Genomic DNA, 16,430 nt, shown 5'->3' on the forward strand with positions numbered 1-16,430 from the left:
TGTCCGATCTCTGAAGGCACTACATGCAGAGCTTTCATCCGATGACAAAACACACGTGTCCTGGTTCATCTTTCCCCACCTGGGAAGCTCTTGGGGCTTGCATAATGGAATACACCGGAGAGTTAGAAAGGCGTAAACCATTAGGAACCAGGCTCTGCGCTTTTCCACCCCTTAAAATATAGATACTGAACGCAATGACATTTCCACCAGTCAATGTTTGTGTGCAGTCGGACTCATATTCTTGTGCTTCCTGCTCAGTTACCATCACTCGTCTCATGAAAATGTAATCTTTGAATATGTCTGTCTTAATTGAATGATATTAGACATTGAGTATGGTAAACATCTTGGTGTGGTCCAGTCTAGAAAAATTGAACAAAATAATTCCACCATGCCTGAAGTTGAGAAGCTTTTTGTGAATAAAGGATATGATCCTGCTTGGTAGTGCTCGTCTTATAGCTGCGGAGAATGGGTTGGGATAGGCTTATATATAAAGAATCAACATCTCCCAGTACAGTGCTTAAAGAAGGCTTCCTCTCCATACTGTGCTCTATAAGGGTATATATGTTGATTTACTAAAGAGTAGTTGGCAGTAAGTGGCAGAAGTGTGATTCTTTAATTGCAGAGCAATCCTACTCATGTAGTTTGGAATGTAATGTTCCACGTTTTCCCAAATTCAAGAAATGACAGATTAGAAGCCTTTCCAGTAATGAAATGCAATATAAAGGGTTGCAATGATATTGCTCAGATTGGCGATTTGAGTTTCATGAACAGGTTAATCAGATGACTGTCTGGAAACTAACTTTTATGGGTTTCAAAATTTTATATCCAGTCTGCCATTTAATTGATTATAACCAAGACTAAAAGTCCCAGAATATATTTGTTAAATGAACTCTTGACTTCAAAAGTTGTGTTTGAAAGAGAATGAGTGGCCTGGTCACCCGGCACAAGGAGGCCCTGCAAAAGGGCTTTGGTTTGCTATGTGCAAAGTCTCTGCATGTTCTAATCCGATGTTGCTCTCAAGTGGCCGTTATAGGCATGTGACCTTCATCCAATATTGAACATTTATTAATTGCCCCTTCCTTTAAATGGATGCAGGTGGAGGAAAGGTTTAGGAAAACGAATCAAGGCTCCCCTGAAGCGCAGACGAAACCAGCACCGGCCAAATTGTTGGAGCCACCCGTGCCTTCGCGTTCCGAGTCCTTTTCCAATGGTAACTCTGAGCCTGTCCAGCCCGCGATGCAGAGGCCGATTGAACCGCAGGTACCAATGCTGCATGACTGTCCAGGGGAGAGACCGTGGAGCACGTAGTGGGGCTGTTGAATGTTGAAGGTTTTTACAGCATGTCTTTTGTATGATATATGATGGCATTCTTCTGTGGCTAAATCTAGAATTTGTTACAAGGCTGCTTACGAAGTCGAGGTTTTCTCTTGAACTGATTGATCTTACACCTAAGTGAGGGGGCACAACAGCATACATCCTGCGTAGGGTGAGAGCCATCTTGATGTTCATATCATTTTTTTTTTCTGACGCTCCGCAATTCATTCCCGCATATGCACGGCACAGTATTGCATCTACAAAAAAATCTCAACTGTTGAAGTTTGGTACAAAAAATCCTTTCAAAACCAAACATATTTGCATTCATTAGACCCAAATCCTATTCAAATGCTTTCATGGCATTTGCAGCACACCACATTACAGCAGGCTCGAAAAATGCACATTGGCTTGTTAGCTTTAGTCTGCTAACAAGATCACTTCAACAGAATAGCCTGGTATTGTCCACACTATGGTTGCTGCATGGTTAGTGTTAGAAAAGATTTAGCTTTTTGCTGCTTTTCAGCTTCATTTTATGAGACTCCTCAGTATATTTGCTGTCTTCGTTTTCCCAGACTCTTTTGACACGCAAGGTGTGTTTTCCAACCCACTTGCCTTTGCAACTCTTCTTCAGAGAAGCACTGGTCACCCCTAAAGCTGTCAGTACAGGAAAACCTTGACCCCTTTTTACCTTGTTTAGGACTACTACTCCCTTAAGGAGAATAGTGCAGGAGGACTTTGCCCCCCCTTTAAATTCATATTCTCTAAAGTGTAGTTTTCCCTCTTGACATTTGGTTCCTGGATGGTAGGTGTTATGGCAGGAGGCCATTTTGGAGGTTGATCCAGTCGGTGAGTTCCCTCAAACCGCTTGCTGGCTTCTTGGGTTTTTCAAGTGTTGCGACCACAGGCTTCTGCTGAGGTGCCCCTGACACTGAAGCCCTTTTTCTGAGGTGTGCTGCCCTTATTAGTTTTACTATATATGTGGTTAACATGGCAGGGGATGCTTTTTAATGTATAATTTATTCGCATTTTTAAAGCGCTCAACAGCCCTTGGGCATTGTGGCGCTGAGCAACCCTTTAAGCAACCCATTATGGTCCCATAGTGGTTCTATCATCGTAAGTTGTGTGTGATGTGTAGTAAGATGGTGGGGATCTGGTGTAATTTAGTTTTGGCTTCACTAGGGGTGCAGTCATTCTTGCCTCAGTATCCTAGTGCACCAGAGAGATTGCTTTTGGGGTGCTAATGTATTATTTCAAGCCCTGTTTCTGCCTATTTTGGTTCGAACCATCCCTTTGTGCGGACCACAAAGCAGGCCTTATGCTGGCTTTGGTTAACTTTGAGCCCACCCCTGCCCCCTTGGTTTCTGGTGTACATTTGATTAGACTGCCGTGCGGTCTACAGACTTACCCAGGCTGTGTGAATGGGTTGGTGTGTTAGGCAGCCCTTATGGCCATCCTGATTTGACTTGCTGCCAAACTTTCTCTACCTGGGCTGTGACTGCAGGACTGGCTTAGGCCAGCCTCTGTGTGAATGTTTTATCTATGGAATAACCTGTGCCTTCCCCTGAGATTCTTACCAGACTTGTGACAGAACTGCTGCTGAAGATGGCCCACCTATCCAGGGGTTGAAGAGCTGAGAAATACCTTTTGGTGATCCTTAAAGGAGCACAGCTTTGCAGAGATGGTCGTAGTCCATGCTGGTTGTCTGCAATAATAAGTTCTGAGTCATCATTAGGATGCTTCTCTTCGAAGTGGCCTTGGCTCCAATAACAATCTATTCAAAGGATGCAGGAGTCCTTTCATGCCAGGTTCAAGTGGGAGTCGCCACAAGCCCTCCAATGGTAAGGATCTGCATCATTCAAACTGGCAGTGGCGTGACCACCACATCTGCCCAGCAACCAAATGACATTTGGTCAGAATATGAACTGGGACTAGACCATTCAGGCCCCCAAATCGTTCCACAAACATGTTTTCATGTTTTCCTTGGATGCTTAAACTTCACAGGCAATTCACAAACTCTGTAACCAAAGTTTATTTTAGTAACATAACCAATGCAAAATTAGTTCGCAGAACTCATGGCAATGCTGGAATATGCATACAGGAAATTATCCAAGACCCCAGTCTGCTGTAATGCCAAAAGGATGTTTGAAGGGTATTGAGATATTACATGGGTTGCAAAGAGTTCTGAAAGACAAGAGCACTTCTTGTTCCATTGGTTGGGTGTGGGCAGATTGATTATGCGGTTGTGCTGCCAGTTGGCAGATAACACACCTGGTAAGGATACAGCACATATTACTAGAAGCACAGCAGCTACTTTTCTCTGTAGTGGTCTATAGGATGTGCTGAGCACTTGCACAGAGTTACAAATGCATCAGTACTCCAATTCAAGACCTAGTGCCCAAGTAGAGACATGCAGGGTATACCGTTTCAACCTCTTGTCTGACTCCTTTCCAAAAGGGCTAGTATTTTGTAGTCTTAGCACATAACGTCATCTATGCCAGGGAGCAAAATTCAAGTTACAAACTAGCCATACAAAGGTCACTCCACCTCAATTCTATAAACTTTCAGCAGGGGCATACTGTAGCTCAGCAGCGTCTCTTTTGAAGTCCACATAGAAGTAGAGCACACTAATCCACTTGACCGCTGTTCCTTTTTTCTGCACACTGTTTTTCTTCGAACGATAAAACGTTTTTTTTACTGTGCCATCATGCCTGGGTTCCATGTAATGTTGCCACAAAAATCTCGCCATGCAAAAATATCGCAGAAAAATGGCCTTTTTCTGTGGCGACATTATTGCATGGTACATTTTTGCCCCTGTCCCCATATATATGGTCCCCCATATAATATCGCCACGACCTTTTCCCGGCGATATTATTTACGGCGACCATATATATGGGGATAATAAATATTACCTGATACCCATGCTTGATACCCCTAAACCATCTGGTTTTGAATTCTGCCGGGACTGTGCTGAGATGTCGATCAAGGATCCGCACAACATTTTTTCTGGCGCTTCAGTATAGATCATGTCATCTAGCAGTGTGGTTCCTGCCAAGCGATGGCCCAAGGCACTTGGGGAAACGAGACTGCTAAGTTTGGCCTATCCCTCTATATTCCCATCCTCCAGCTCTGTTAGGGGAGTTTTCCTAAAGTCCACTTGAGTTAAAACTCTATAAAACTATCCTCTGTCATACAGATCCCCAACTCTTAGTAAGTCTGTACTACCCAAAGGATCTTGGTAGAATGCAGAGCAGCAGGGCTTATCATAGGAGGAAGATGTGAGCTGCTGCAAAGTACACTGAACCCAGTAAATACAATAGTCCAAAGAAACTCTTACGCAGGAAGTTATATTAAAAAATATACATGTGTTCTTGTTTACACAACGACTGTAGATAAAAACTTCACACATAGGAATGAATAGCAATACATTTTAGAGTGATTGATTCAATAGTAGTGGCTTGTGGTTGCATTTGTTACAGAAAATGACACTGACAGTTCTACTGTAATATCGGTACTTCTGCGCACTCACATTGATTTACAACATATACAGTTATTGTATTTGTTTAGTAAAACCACATCAAATAAAGTTTGTTGGAAGGAGAATAGTTGGTTATATAGACTTTTTAACAAATCTTTACGTTGTAGTGCCACTTCAAGGATTCTAATGCTTTTAAATTTCAATCCCTAACTATACCAAAAGTCATTGTAGGAGCGGAACCAAAGTATTATATAGCAGCAGAACAGGTAAAGTTTTAGTCACACAAATAGAAATGTTTAGTAATGTAACACATAGTGGGGTACTCTGCAAAGGACTCCCTAATAGGACACAAGTTGTCAAGCCTAGGCCAGAGGTAGGGTGGACACCCGGACACCTTGTAACGTACCCTAGTCACACTTGAGCGACTCTTCGACTCAAGGCAAGTTCTCCCTTCAGCCCCACAGTACCTTAGGTTAGAAGAAGCAAACATAGCTGGATTCTCTCCCGTGCAGCAGTGACAGACCCTGTCTCCTGATTCCTCGATATGGTGACGAAAGGACAGACTCTGAATTGGATGTCACTGCAGCTGTCTCGAGAGAGAGGACCCTTGGCACACATTTCGCTCTCCTTGGTTGGTCTGCGGTTTTGGCGCCTTTTATCCGTGCCAACACAGGACAGTTATCGCCTGGTCGATCTTTGATTTTGCAGTCCTGCACTCTGGTGAGGGGACTCAGATGAGTGGGATTGTGCCTTCCGGAGGTCCAGCTGGAGCGCACTAAAGTTATGGCCAGCTTTGGCCTCGCCAAGATGTTGCACTGCAATTGGGTTGGAGGTCTATTGTATTGGCGGTCTGCAGCCCTGGATAGTTACAGACCTCAGAAGATGGCTCGCTTTGTAGTTCGCCTTGAGGCTAGTGGGTCCCACCTGCCAAAGGAAAGGAGTCGCCCTCTTCGGAGCTCCTCTGTTGATATGAAAACGGGGTCAGGACAGCAGTGATTGCTTCATGGTTACTGGAACGGTCTGCAGGCATCTCTGGTAGTCTTCTGCTTCGGATCGTCTGAACACTCATGCTCGAAGAATAAGGGAAAGACGTTCTAAGGATTGGGCCTGTTGACTAGAAAAGAGAGCAAGTGTTTAAAAGTGTACTTACTTGTAAAGGAGTTAGTTGGTAACTTTACCTCTGAGAGTGGACAGTTACAAAAGTTCTTACTTACCTTGAATGTGTGTTGTGCCATTCTAAAAAGTATTTTTATACTTTTTTAAGTTGCTGGTAGCTCCTTTAAAAAGTACATAAGGCGGGGCGTGGCCAACAGCCGAGCGATGAGGACGTGAGATCGCTTCGCTCCCGGGCCGCTAGCCGTATCCTGAAACAATCCTGCTTCCTGCACAACCAAAAAGCGTCTATTCGACGTGGGAACCTCTGCTGAATGTCCCGACCGGTTCCTGGAGGAAATCGGTGCCGCGGAACCCACTTAGTAAGATATTTCTGAAAGCGAGCGGACGCGCCGCGGAGCTCGCAAGATGGCCGCCGCGAACCGCGGATGAACAAAGGGTGCCGTGGTCACCAACAAGCACTACTGAATTTTGCCTGAACACCGGCGGCCGACGGGGTCGAAGCCGGGCCGGACCGCACGGCAAACGAAGGATCCTAACTTCGAGGATAAATCGTGAAACGGAAGGGATACGCCCCTGGACACGGCGTCGACAGTCAGTGATAGTAGGCACACGGCCTCGCACCAATATTCCCGCACATGCGGCCGCGGCCTGCAGATGCCACCGGAGCGACCACTGAACTCCTGAGGGGACCCCTGCCCGTCACCGGACGACTACCACCTCTATCCTGCGGTACGGAGAGGGAGATAAAGGGAAAGCGGGAACCCGCCATTTTGGGGCACAGGGACCCCGTGGGACCGATCTACATCCTTGCCCATTCCCGCTGCCCGAGAACCGTCGACAACGGAATACGAGGTGAAACTACCTCACGGCACACCTACTCACGGCGAGACACCGATGATTGGTGGCCGCGGCTTTGGACACCGTACAGACCCAACTGCGTATTAAACCCTACTACAGTGTCCAGCGGACCGCACCCGAACGACGCTGCCCAACGAAACATCTGCCCCGGACGGTACCGTTTAAACGCCACAAACCATGCCGGCCACTACGGGGAAGGACAAAACAAAAAGAGGGACCAGCCAAAGTAGGATAGATCAATTCACCACGGCCGCAGCAAACGCACAAACGGACCACGAACAGTCGAACCCCATGCTAGAAACAGAACAAGCCATATCCCTAAAGGACATCATGGCGGCGATAACTAACTCCAGAACCTCTATGGAACAAAAGATGGACAGCATCAGTACAGATGTCTCGCTTCTCCGTCATGATCTCCAGAAATTGTCCTCCCGCACGGGAGAAGCGGAACAGCGGATCTCTGGGAATGAAGATGGGCTGCGCACCATGGAACAGAGGATGGCCGGAGTGGTGGCGCGTTTGAAAACACTGGAGGAGAAGGCCGAGGACAGTGAAGGCCGATCGAGACGAAACAACGTGCGCATCCTGGGCGTACCGGAGAAAACGGAGGGCCCTTCCATGGAACTGTTCCTAGAACAATGGATCACCGACATGTTTGAGCCCCAGACATTCTCGAAGTTCTTTTCAATCGAACGAGCGCATCGTGTCCCCTCTGGAAAACCGATACCCGGCGCCCCGCCACGCACCATAGTCGCAAGACTGCTGAACTACAGAGATAGAGATGCGCTACTCCAGACGGCGCGAGCCAAAGGCACACTGACCTTCAATGGATCCAGAGTGACATTCTTCCCTGACTACACAAGGGAGATCCAGAGAACCAGGCAATCTTTTGATCAGCTCAAAAGGCAACTCCAATCCTTACACGTTAAATACGGCCTGCTCTATCCGGCCCAGCTCAAAATTTACCACGGTGGGACAACAATACATTTCTCAGACCCGAAAGAAGCATGGAATTGGGCAAAGCAGCACATTGCAGGCGACTGGACACTCGCAAACAACAGAGGCAGAAACAGAAACCGCCGCCCACCACCGGACAGAGGACGCCCAGCTCCACAACCCCCGGTGCAGGAACCACCACAACAAGAGGAAATGGACTGAAACATTGATACTGATGAGGCATTTTGTTCGGCCACGACATACCTAACGAACTATTAGATCACACCGTGCTATGTAAGGCACGCGGCCTGGGAAGCACGGGGGCACTCACTGCATCGGCCAAAGCCACGCCCTCAGATCGAGACTTGTGACCTGGAACACCAGACTTGCATAAGAACAGTAAGTCGGGAGAAAGGTGTAAACAGCTCACATTAAGTTGAATCTGGCGATATAGTTGTTTGTAGCCAGTAGAGTTAGGGCGACAGATACTTCATGTTGGGGAGGAGTATAGGGAGGGGGGATGGGGATTTGTTTCAAGTTAGTTATGTTCCGAGATACCACGCCACCTGTAATGCCAAAGACTACACCACCCTTAACGCACCAATTGTCAATCCGTACTTGCTAGCACTCTACACATCACAAATGGAATCACGCCCGATAAAACACCAGCCTGGTTTCAACCCTGACTGTCCTCATTACAACATGAAACGCCACAGTGCTATCGGGGGACTAGTGCACCCTGTTATCGCTGAAACACATGACGAATAGCTGGAATCACTAACGTGACCAGAAATAGAACAATCCGAGTGTTGACTTGGAACGTCAATGGGCTCGGCAATTGCATTAAAAGACGCCTAGTGCTGCAAACGCTGAATAGACACTCCCCGGATGTAGTATTCCTGACGGAAACACACCTAGCCGGTACCAACTGCTTATTCTTTAGACGCACCAACTACAGGCTAGCATTCCACGCCGGTTTCACCATGGGGTCACGAGGGGTACTGATCCTCATACATAAAAGACTTCCCTTTGTCCCCAAATCCACCACGCAAGACACGGGAGGGAGGTTTGTACTCACGACAGGCACGATTGGAGAGCGTTCAGTGACCATGATGGCGGTGTATGCACCTCCTAACCTATTGACCCCCCTGACTAACGATATTACGCCTCTAATTATGAACAACCTTGCAGACCTTACGTTGATCGGGGGAGACTTTAATGAAGTAATGGACGTGGACCTTGACAGAACACACAGAAGATCTAGAAATCCGAATGCACGCACAAAACTCGCCACATTTGTGGGCGCACTGGGACTACAGGATGTGTGGAGAACGCTACACCCCGCCACAAGGGAATACTCATACCATTCCGGTGCACATGCCTCGCTGTCTAGGTTAGACTACCTCCTATTGCCACTGAACAACATGCACGAGGTCCGTGAGGCATACTTTCTCCCCAGAGGCATATCAGACCATTCCCCGCTTGTGACAACACTTAATACCGACAATTCGATCCCACCACCCAGCTGGCGACTGAACAGTTACTATTTAGGCTTCCCAGAGCTGGTTGAACACATCCAAAAGACCACTGAAGAATACTTTGAAAGGAACACCAACTCAGTGGATAGCCCGGTAACCTTGTGGGAGGCGTTCAAGACAGTACTTAGAGGGGAAATAATAGCCTGGATCACAGCCCATAAAAAGAAACAAACAGAGGCAATACACCATGCCGAAGCAAACGTGCAGAAAGCAGAGACCGAACACCTAGCCCATGACAACTTGGAAACGCACCGTGCACTACAACTGGCGCAGGCGCAACTCCAACACATAGCGTTAGATAACGCAAAGCAGGCGCATACCGCAATGCGTGCAAAGATATACGAAACGGGGGATAAAGCCGGGAAGATGCTGGCATGGCTGGAACGCAAAGACCTGGGATCCAGCCAGGTCAGGCAACTAGCAACAGGAGAATCAGACCCATTGGTGAAGGACGCAGACATAGCGGAGGGTTTCGCAAAATACTATGCTGAGCTATATAGGGCACCAGCCTCACCACCCGTGATGAATGTCCTAGAGGAGATTGCCCTCCCCACCTTAAGTGCAGAACAGTCTACCCTGTTAGAACAGACAGTCACTGAAGGCGAACTGACCCAAGCCATGTCAGAAATCCAATCAGGTAAAACCCCGGGCCCGAATGGCTTCCCCATTGAAACATGGAAAAAAATAGGTGCACACATAATTTCCCCACACTTACTTCGCGCACTACAGCACTCTCACTCACAGGGCTGTCTCCCCCCTGATCTAAGGAAAGCCACAATCGTGGTCCTGCCCAAAGCAGACAAGCCACCCGACAAGTGCAGCTCCTATAGGCCCATCTCTCTCATAAACTGCGAAGCCAAGGTGCTGGCCAAGGTGCTAGCCAACCGCCTCCAACGGGTCATACACACACTCATACATCCCGACCAGTGTGGATTCATGCCACAGCGGTCTACTAGACAAAACATATACAGGCTGCATACTGCACTGGAGAGAACACCTGAGATTCAGGATCCTTTGGCTTTACTCGCTGTAGACTTCGAGAAGGCGTTCGACTCAGTCTATTGGGAGGCAATATGGGCGATCATGCAATGCATGGGCTTTGGACCATACTTCATGAGCTGGGTCAAATTACTTTACAACCGCCCCGAAGCAGCCACAAAAGTAAATGGACACGTCTCCAACCCCTTCTATTTAGGCAGAGGCACGAGACAAGGGTGTCCCCTGTCTTCCCTAATCTTTGCAATAGCAATTGAGCCCCTAGCAATTCTACTGCGATCTACGCAAACATGGAGTGGCTTTAGGTGGGCAGACAACTGGGAGGACAAGGTATCCCTCTACGCAGATGATCTGTTAGTATACCTGAAAGACCCACGTACATCCTGCCCCATAGTGACGCGATTATTAATTAAATACGGCGCATTCAGCGGTCTTCGCGTCAACTGGAATAAATCCAGATTGTTTCCACTGCAACACATAGACAATGCGGTACCGGATGACTGTCCATATTATGTGGAGAAGGAGAAGTTCAGATACCTAGGCATACAAGTCACGAACAACCTGACAGACTATGTGCCCAATAACCTGTATCCAATAATGACGAGATTCAAAGAAGACGTCCAGCACTGGATGTCCCTACCACTGACACTACTAGGCAGAGCCGCACTGTTTAAGATGCTGGCACTCCCCCGCTTCCTTTACATACTTCAAAATGCACCGCTACCCATAGCTCCTAACGAATTTCGGAAAATAGACCAGTCGCTACGCAAACTGTTATGGAAGGGAGGTCATCCGCGCTTAGCACTAACCACGCTACAAAGATCCGTATGGGAAGGTGGGATTGGATTGCCCCGAGTGCAAACTTATTACTGGGCCAGTCAAATGGCAATAGTAAACGACAAACTCCACGCAGACATGACACTACCACATAACAGAGAACCAGACCCTACCCAAAAAGAACGGCCCATACTTCGATGCCTCTATCGACGAAAAAATCGAGCCACTACCCCCCATCCATGCTTTCACACCTATCTCTAACATGGTCGAACGTGCACAGATACCTAGGTTGGGATAATAAGCTGACCCCAGCTCAACCTTTATGGAATAATAAACTGCTTCCGGAAGTGAACAAACTTCCAAAATGGCACTCCTGGACCCAAGCGGGTATCACCAAAATTGGCGATGTAATACAAGGTAACGAAATGGTACCTCTTGCGAATCTAATCGCCAACTCCGGTCTGACAACTAAAGAGCAGTATCGTTACACACAACTCAAACACGCCATACAAACTCATCTTCCTGAGATGTTTGACATGCCGGAATACACCCCTTTGGAACGTAACCTATTCCCAGACATGATTAAAAGTAAAGTCACATCTACCATGTATGGTGTCATAACGTCATTTGCCACCGAGGAACTGACGAACCTGAAAACGAAATGGGAGGGGGACATAGGTAGTATGCTCCCTGAGGATTGGGTAACTGCCCTGATGTTCCCTAGAGAAATAGCGATCTCCTCCAGATTGAGATTGGTACAACTAAAGATACTGCATAGAATATATTATCCGAGAGTTGCCCTTTTCAAATGGGGTAGGGCTTCCTCTTCCACGTGTTTGAGATGCAAACGAGATGAGGGCACCTTCTTTCACATTCTATGGGACTGCACCATAATTCGACACTATTGGCAGCAGTGCTGCAACGATCTCTCAAGGGTTTTGGGCAAAAAGGTTCACAGAAATGCAAAACTGCTATTATTGGGGATAGATGATGAGATTGAACTGTCACGGTACGAAAAAGTGCTATTGTTCACGGCCAGTGCATTAATCAAAAGAAACATAGCGCAACTCTGGGGCTCTGAATCAGCACCAAAATATGAACAATGGACCACGGACGTGAGCATTTGTGTCGCAATGGAGAAAAGGATCTACACGGCCAGGGGATGCCCTGAAAAAGGCCCGAAAATTTGGCAAAAGTGGGAAGACTTACACTGAAAGATGCCCCCTGCTCGGCAGGGAGGTAGCACCCAAGGACATGAACGGATATTACAGAGTTACACGCTACAGGCACGATAAAGACAGTTGACAACGCCTAGAAGCATTATAGTAATGGATAGGTGAAAAGTGTTTGTTGGTGGGTGGGGGAGGAACGTAACTGTTTTCTCGCTGTGCGAGACGTGTGTTTTCTTTGTGTGAAAAAACAATAAAAATTGTTGTATCAAAAAAAAAAAAAAAAAAAGTACATAGGTTTTACTTACCCTGAATAGCTCTGTGCCATTCTAAAATAAGTGAGTTATTACTTACATCAATCTGTGTTCCACTGATCTGAAAAACAACTGTAATAGTAGATTACAACATTGTTCACCTGCCTAGAAGAGCTGTGTGGCATTCTTAAAAAATGTACTGTAGGTGTAGCTGACCTTGGTCTGCCTGGTGCATCCTAAATTAGTGTGAAGAGTTCTTGCTTAACTTGCACTGTGCTCCACTGAGCTGAAAAGTAACGTTGAGTGTATAGTACACCAAAAGGTCTTACCTGTTATAGCTGTGTTACCATAAATGTAGTTATAGGTATATACTGTTCCTTGAATCTGTGTTCCACTATTCAGAAAAGTATCCTGGTAACAGGTTTGGTTGATATGTGATTTCTTGTATTACAGAAAATAATCTAAAAAAAACTATTGGTTTTACTCCCCTGAATAGGTGCTGCCTATACTAAATGTGTATAAGGTCTCACTTCCCTAGAATTTACTCTTTGGTATTCTGAAGAAGGTTTTATGCTTTGGTCTGTGTACCTTTTTAAAGCACTGTGGTGTTTTTATAATGTGTTTAAAACAAGTCCTTACCCCAAGACTTAACTTGACCTACTTGTGTTTATAATAAACCTTTAGTTTTTTATAATACTTCTGGTTGTCAGTGTTTCTGTTGAATCATTGGTATACTACAGGTTCTGTGTACTTTCCTGCAGCCCTATCGCTCCTAAAATAAGCCTGGCTGCTCTGTCTACGCTACCATATACTCTGGTGGTGTAGCCTTATACTAGGAGTGGAGTCATGTACTGTCTCAGTTGAATGGTTTTGCTAAGGCCTTAGCTGGACTTCAGAAAAACGATCCTAACGTCCATTGCTACCTTTCTTGGGTTTTTGCTAAACTCTGAGCTCCCTGCTCACCATAACTGGGGAGGCCTCACAAAATTTGGCGACCAGGCCAGATTCTAGAAACCCATACCAACAGACACTGGCGGAGGATCCATAGTACTGAGAATATTCTTAAATGCAAACTAGCCTGAGCCCACTTTAAAAGTAAAATTGTGGAATTCAAGCGGATTTTCTACACCATGCAGATTGATTCTGCATTTAACTACACTAATTAAGTATTAATATGATGTTAAAAGGGCTGGAATGGGGGGAGGGGGGTTGTGTGTGTAACGACCTGGTAGCTCAAACTATTGGGCCAAGTGCAGCAAGGGCCTATAACGAGTGGACTGGGCTGTTGCACCTCCCCTCCCCCCTTGTCTCATTCTCCCCAGTCCCTGGAACAGGGGATTAACGCCATTAGCACCTCAGATTACCAAAGAAGTAGACGGTGGTGCTAAAAAAAGTATTTTCCTTCATTCAACTGGATGCTGCGCACGTCCTGTTAAAAGATGGAAAATACAAAATGGCCATCATGGTTGTAGAAGGCGGGGCTCCGTACAACCATGGCAGCTGGAAAAGGGAAGCTGGCGCGGCGGGCTGCTGTCGCAACAGTCAGTTGAGTAGGCTGGGGAGAGGAGGTGGCATTTATAAAAATAAAAAGTTACGGCAGGGCGAATAGGGAAGATGATGGCCCGTGGCGGGGTAGGCAACCTGCTGTTCCGTGGAACGTGGCCTAAGATCAGAGAATTCAGTCCGCGTTTTGCAGAACCTGATTGGCTTTGCCCCCCCCCCCCCCTGCCCCGGATGCTAATGATATTAAACTCGGTCTAAAACTCCATCTGCTTTTGTTTCCTTGGAACCAAGAGGATCAGTGTAACAAACTATTTAAAGAACCCTTCGCAGGAGTAGGACATCGACAAAGGAGGATAATCTAAGTAGAGAAAATATCCCAGGGCAAAGGCTAAGGTGGGGGTGACCCAGGACTATCCTGTAGAGCAGATGAGGGGGTGGGGTTTGTGGCCTCGACACCCTTCCAGGCGACAGCTACAAAATTACATCAAGGTGGAATGACTACAGTGGTAGCACAGGAAGCTGGTGGTAAAACAGCAAGGAGACTGTCCCAGCATGGAAATGGGAAGCCACCGGGTGGATGGAGGATGCCCAGAAAGGTCATTCAGCAGCAGAAAATGACAACCAGAGATCAGCCCAGGACATGCAGGGTCCAGACAATATGACCAGATCTGGTCCTTAAAATGCAGCATAGGTTGTAATCTTCTGCAGGTTAGTGAGTTATCTTCTTTCCAAGAAAATTCAGTTAGACCGGAGTAGGCCCAGGGTCTCCCCTAATTATTCCCACACACAGGGAGGCTTATCGCAGCCAATTAAACACTAGTTGGCGAAAAGGAAAAGGGTTAGGTGGCCAGCCAATCTGGTAAGGACCCTAAATACGCTGGTCACCCCAGACCACCCAACATGATCTGATCTGGCCAGGTACAGGAACTGGTCTACATCAGGTTGTTTGGATGGACTTGCAAAGAGCTTACGTGTGTACAATGGCCATTTTGGCCCTGCTTCGTGGTTTCCCTGAATAGAGATCAGGAATTGGTTAACAATGCAGTAAATCTGCTTGCACCCCTGATGAAGCTAAAAGTAAATTACAGCTATGGAACAAATGGGGTGTGCTTAAGCGGGACCCTATACTTTTCACAAGTCAAAAAAAAAACAAAAAAGCAAATTGCTTAGGGGACCCTAAACGGGACCCAAAAGAATTCCCCAAAAATAAATGTTTGTCTTAACACTGCCCCTCTTGCAAAAGCGGAGATAAAAAAATACAATACAGGACATTTGTTTCACTTCCTAAATTGTCCCTACTGAGACACTTCCTTAGCGGCTGAGCATGGGGGGGGGGGGAAACTGAGGACAGGGGTTGTGTTTCTGCTCTGCGTATGTGAAGAATGCCAGCTCCTGGATCATAGAAGGGGCCCATCTGAGGTGATATAACTCAGCCAAGCTACTACTCTACTTCCCAAACTGAAGGTTTCCACAAACCGCTGCCGCTGCAGGGAATTTATCAAGCTGAGGAATTTGTGGGAGAACAATCCATATAAAGAAGATTCCATGGCATGGAATTTTCCCAGCGGCCGAACAACCTCCATAGGATGTCCTAAAATACTTACATGGATAGTGAATCTATTGAAGGATGAGGCCTAGCTTGCAAAGTAATCTGAAGATGTCCGCTAGGAGTGGACTAATTATGAGTTTTCGGTTTACGTCCTAGGAGGGAATTGATAGACCCTCTAAATCAACACCCGCAATATGGTACTTTATTAGAAATGCTATCAACATCTTTGAATCCAACCACCAGATAGCAGGCTAATGCACAGCTTTGGAAATTAGAATGGCTTTCAAGCTACAAAATCGAGTTAAGTAGCTTGTTTCTGTATGATGGCCTGTAACTTTAACCCATCTGGACCATTCTGCACCAAACTTTCAATGTTAAATGTCTGGCCCGCTCTGTCCAGTTTCTTGATGGTTGTGGGATGCCTTTGAGTCACATAGGAGTCCCTAAGTGCAATTTCCCTTCAAGCCTAAAAGGGACCTTCGGAAGCTGGTTGGAACAATTACTAAACAAAACCTCACCAAATTTTGAAGAATGATTTGTTAAAAAAAATGTGAAATTCAGTGTGAAAGCTTACAATGATGTTACAAAGCCTTTATCGTGACACAGTTCAGTTAAGATACTGAAACAACTTGAACTAAACCTGGTTCTACCACACCCAACCACCAGAAGTGAGCACCATGTTTTCATCGCATTACTGTTGTATTAGTGCCATAATTGCCAGAGCATGTCACTTGAGGCATTATAACCTTAACGTACCTATATAGACATATGTCATATATTGGTTTTATTTAGGATAAAACCAATATGAAATAACCAAAGGTGGCATTTAAACTGAATAGCGCCACCTGTTATTTAACTGCTTTTTGTCTGCTCGCCTGTACAATAATTTCTCAATGTTTAATGCGTCTTTCCAGCCCTTGTGTTTTCCTTCCTGTCTCCCTGCTT

At 46.3% G+C, this 16,430-nt stretch overlaps 1 protein-coding gene across 4 annotated transcripts in view; it reads left to right on the forward strand.

Annotated features, from left to right (window-relative positions):
* MAP4K4 (mitogen-activated protein kinase kinase kinase kinase 4) overlaps positions 1-16,430 on the forward strand; it is a 917,846-nt gene that overhangs the window by 714,460 nt on the left and 186,956 nt on the right. For all 4 annotated transcript variants that reach the window (XM_069636727.1, XM_069636728.1, XM_069636729.1 and 1 more), the window contains exon 16: positions 1,096-1,260. In XM_069636727.1, coding sequence (XP_069492828.1) covers positions 1,096-1,260 — 165 coding nt within the window. The remainder of the gene's footprint in view (positions 1-1,095; positions 1,261-16,430) is intronic.

Source organism: Ambystoma mexicanum, chromosome 7p, assembly GCF_040938575.1.
Source record: "Ambystoma mexicanum isolate Mex_15411 chromosome 7p, UKY_AmexF1_1, whole genome shotgun sequence".
Classification (NCBI taxonomy): domain Eukaryota; kingdom Metazoa; phylum Chordata; class Amphibia; order Caudata; family Ambystomatidae; genus Ambystoma; species Ambystoma mexicanum.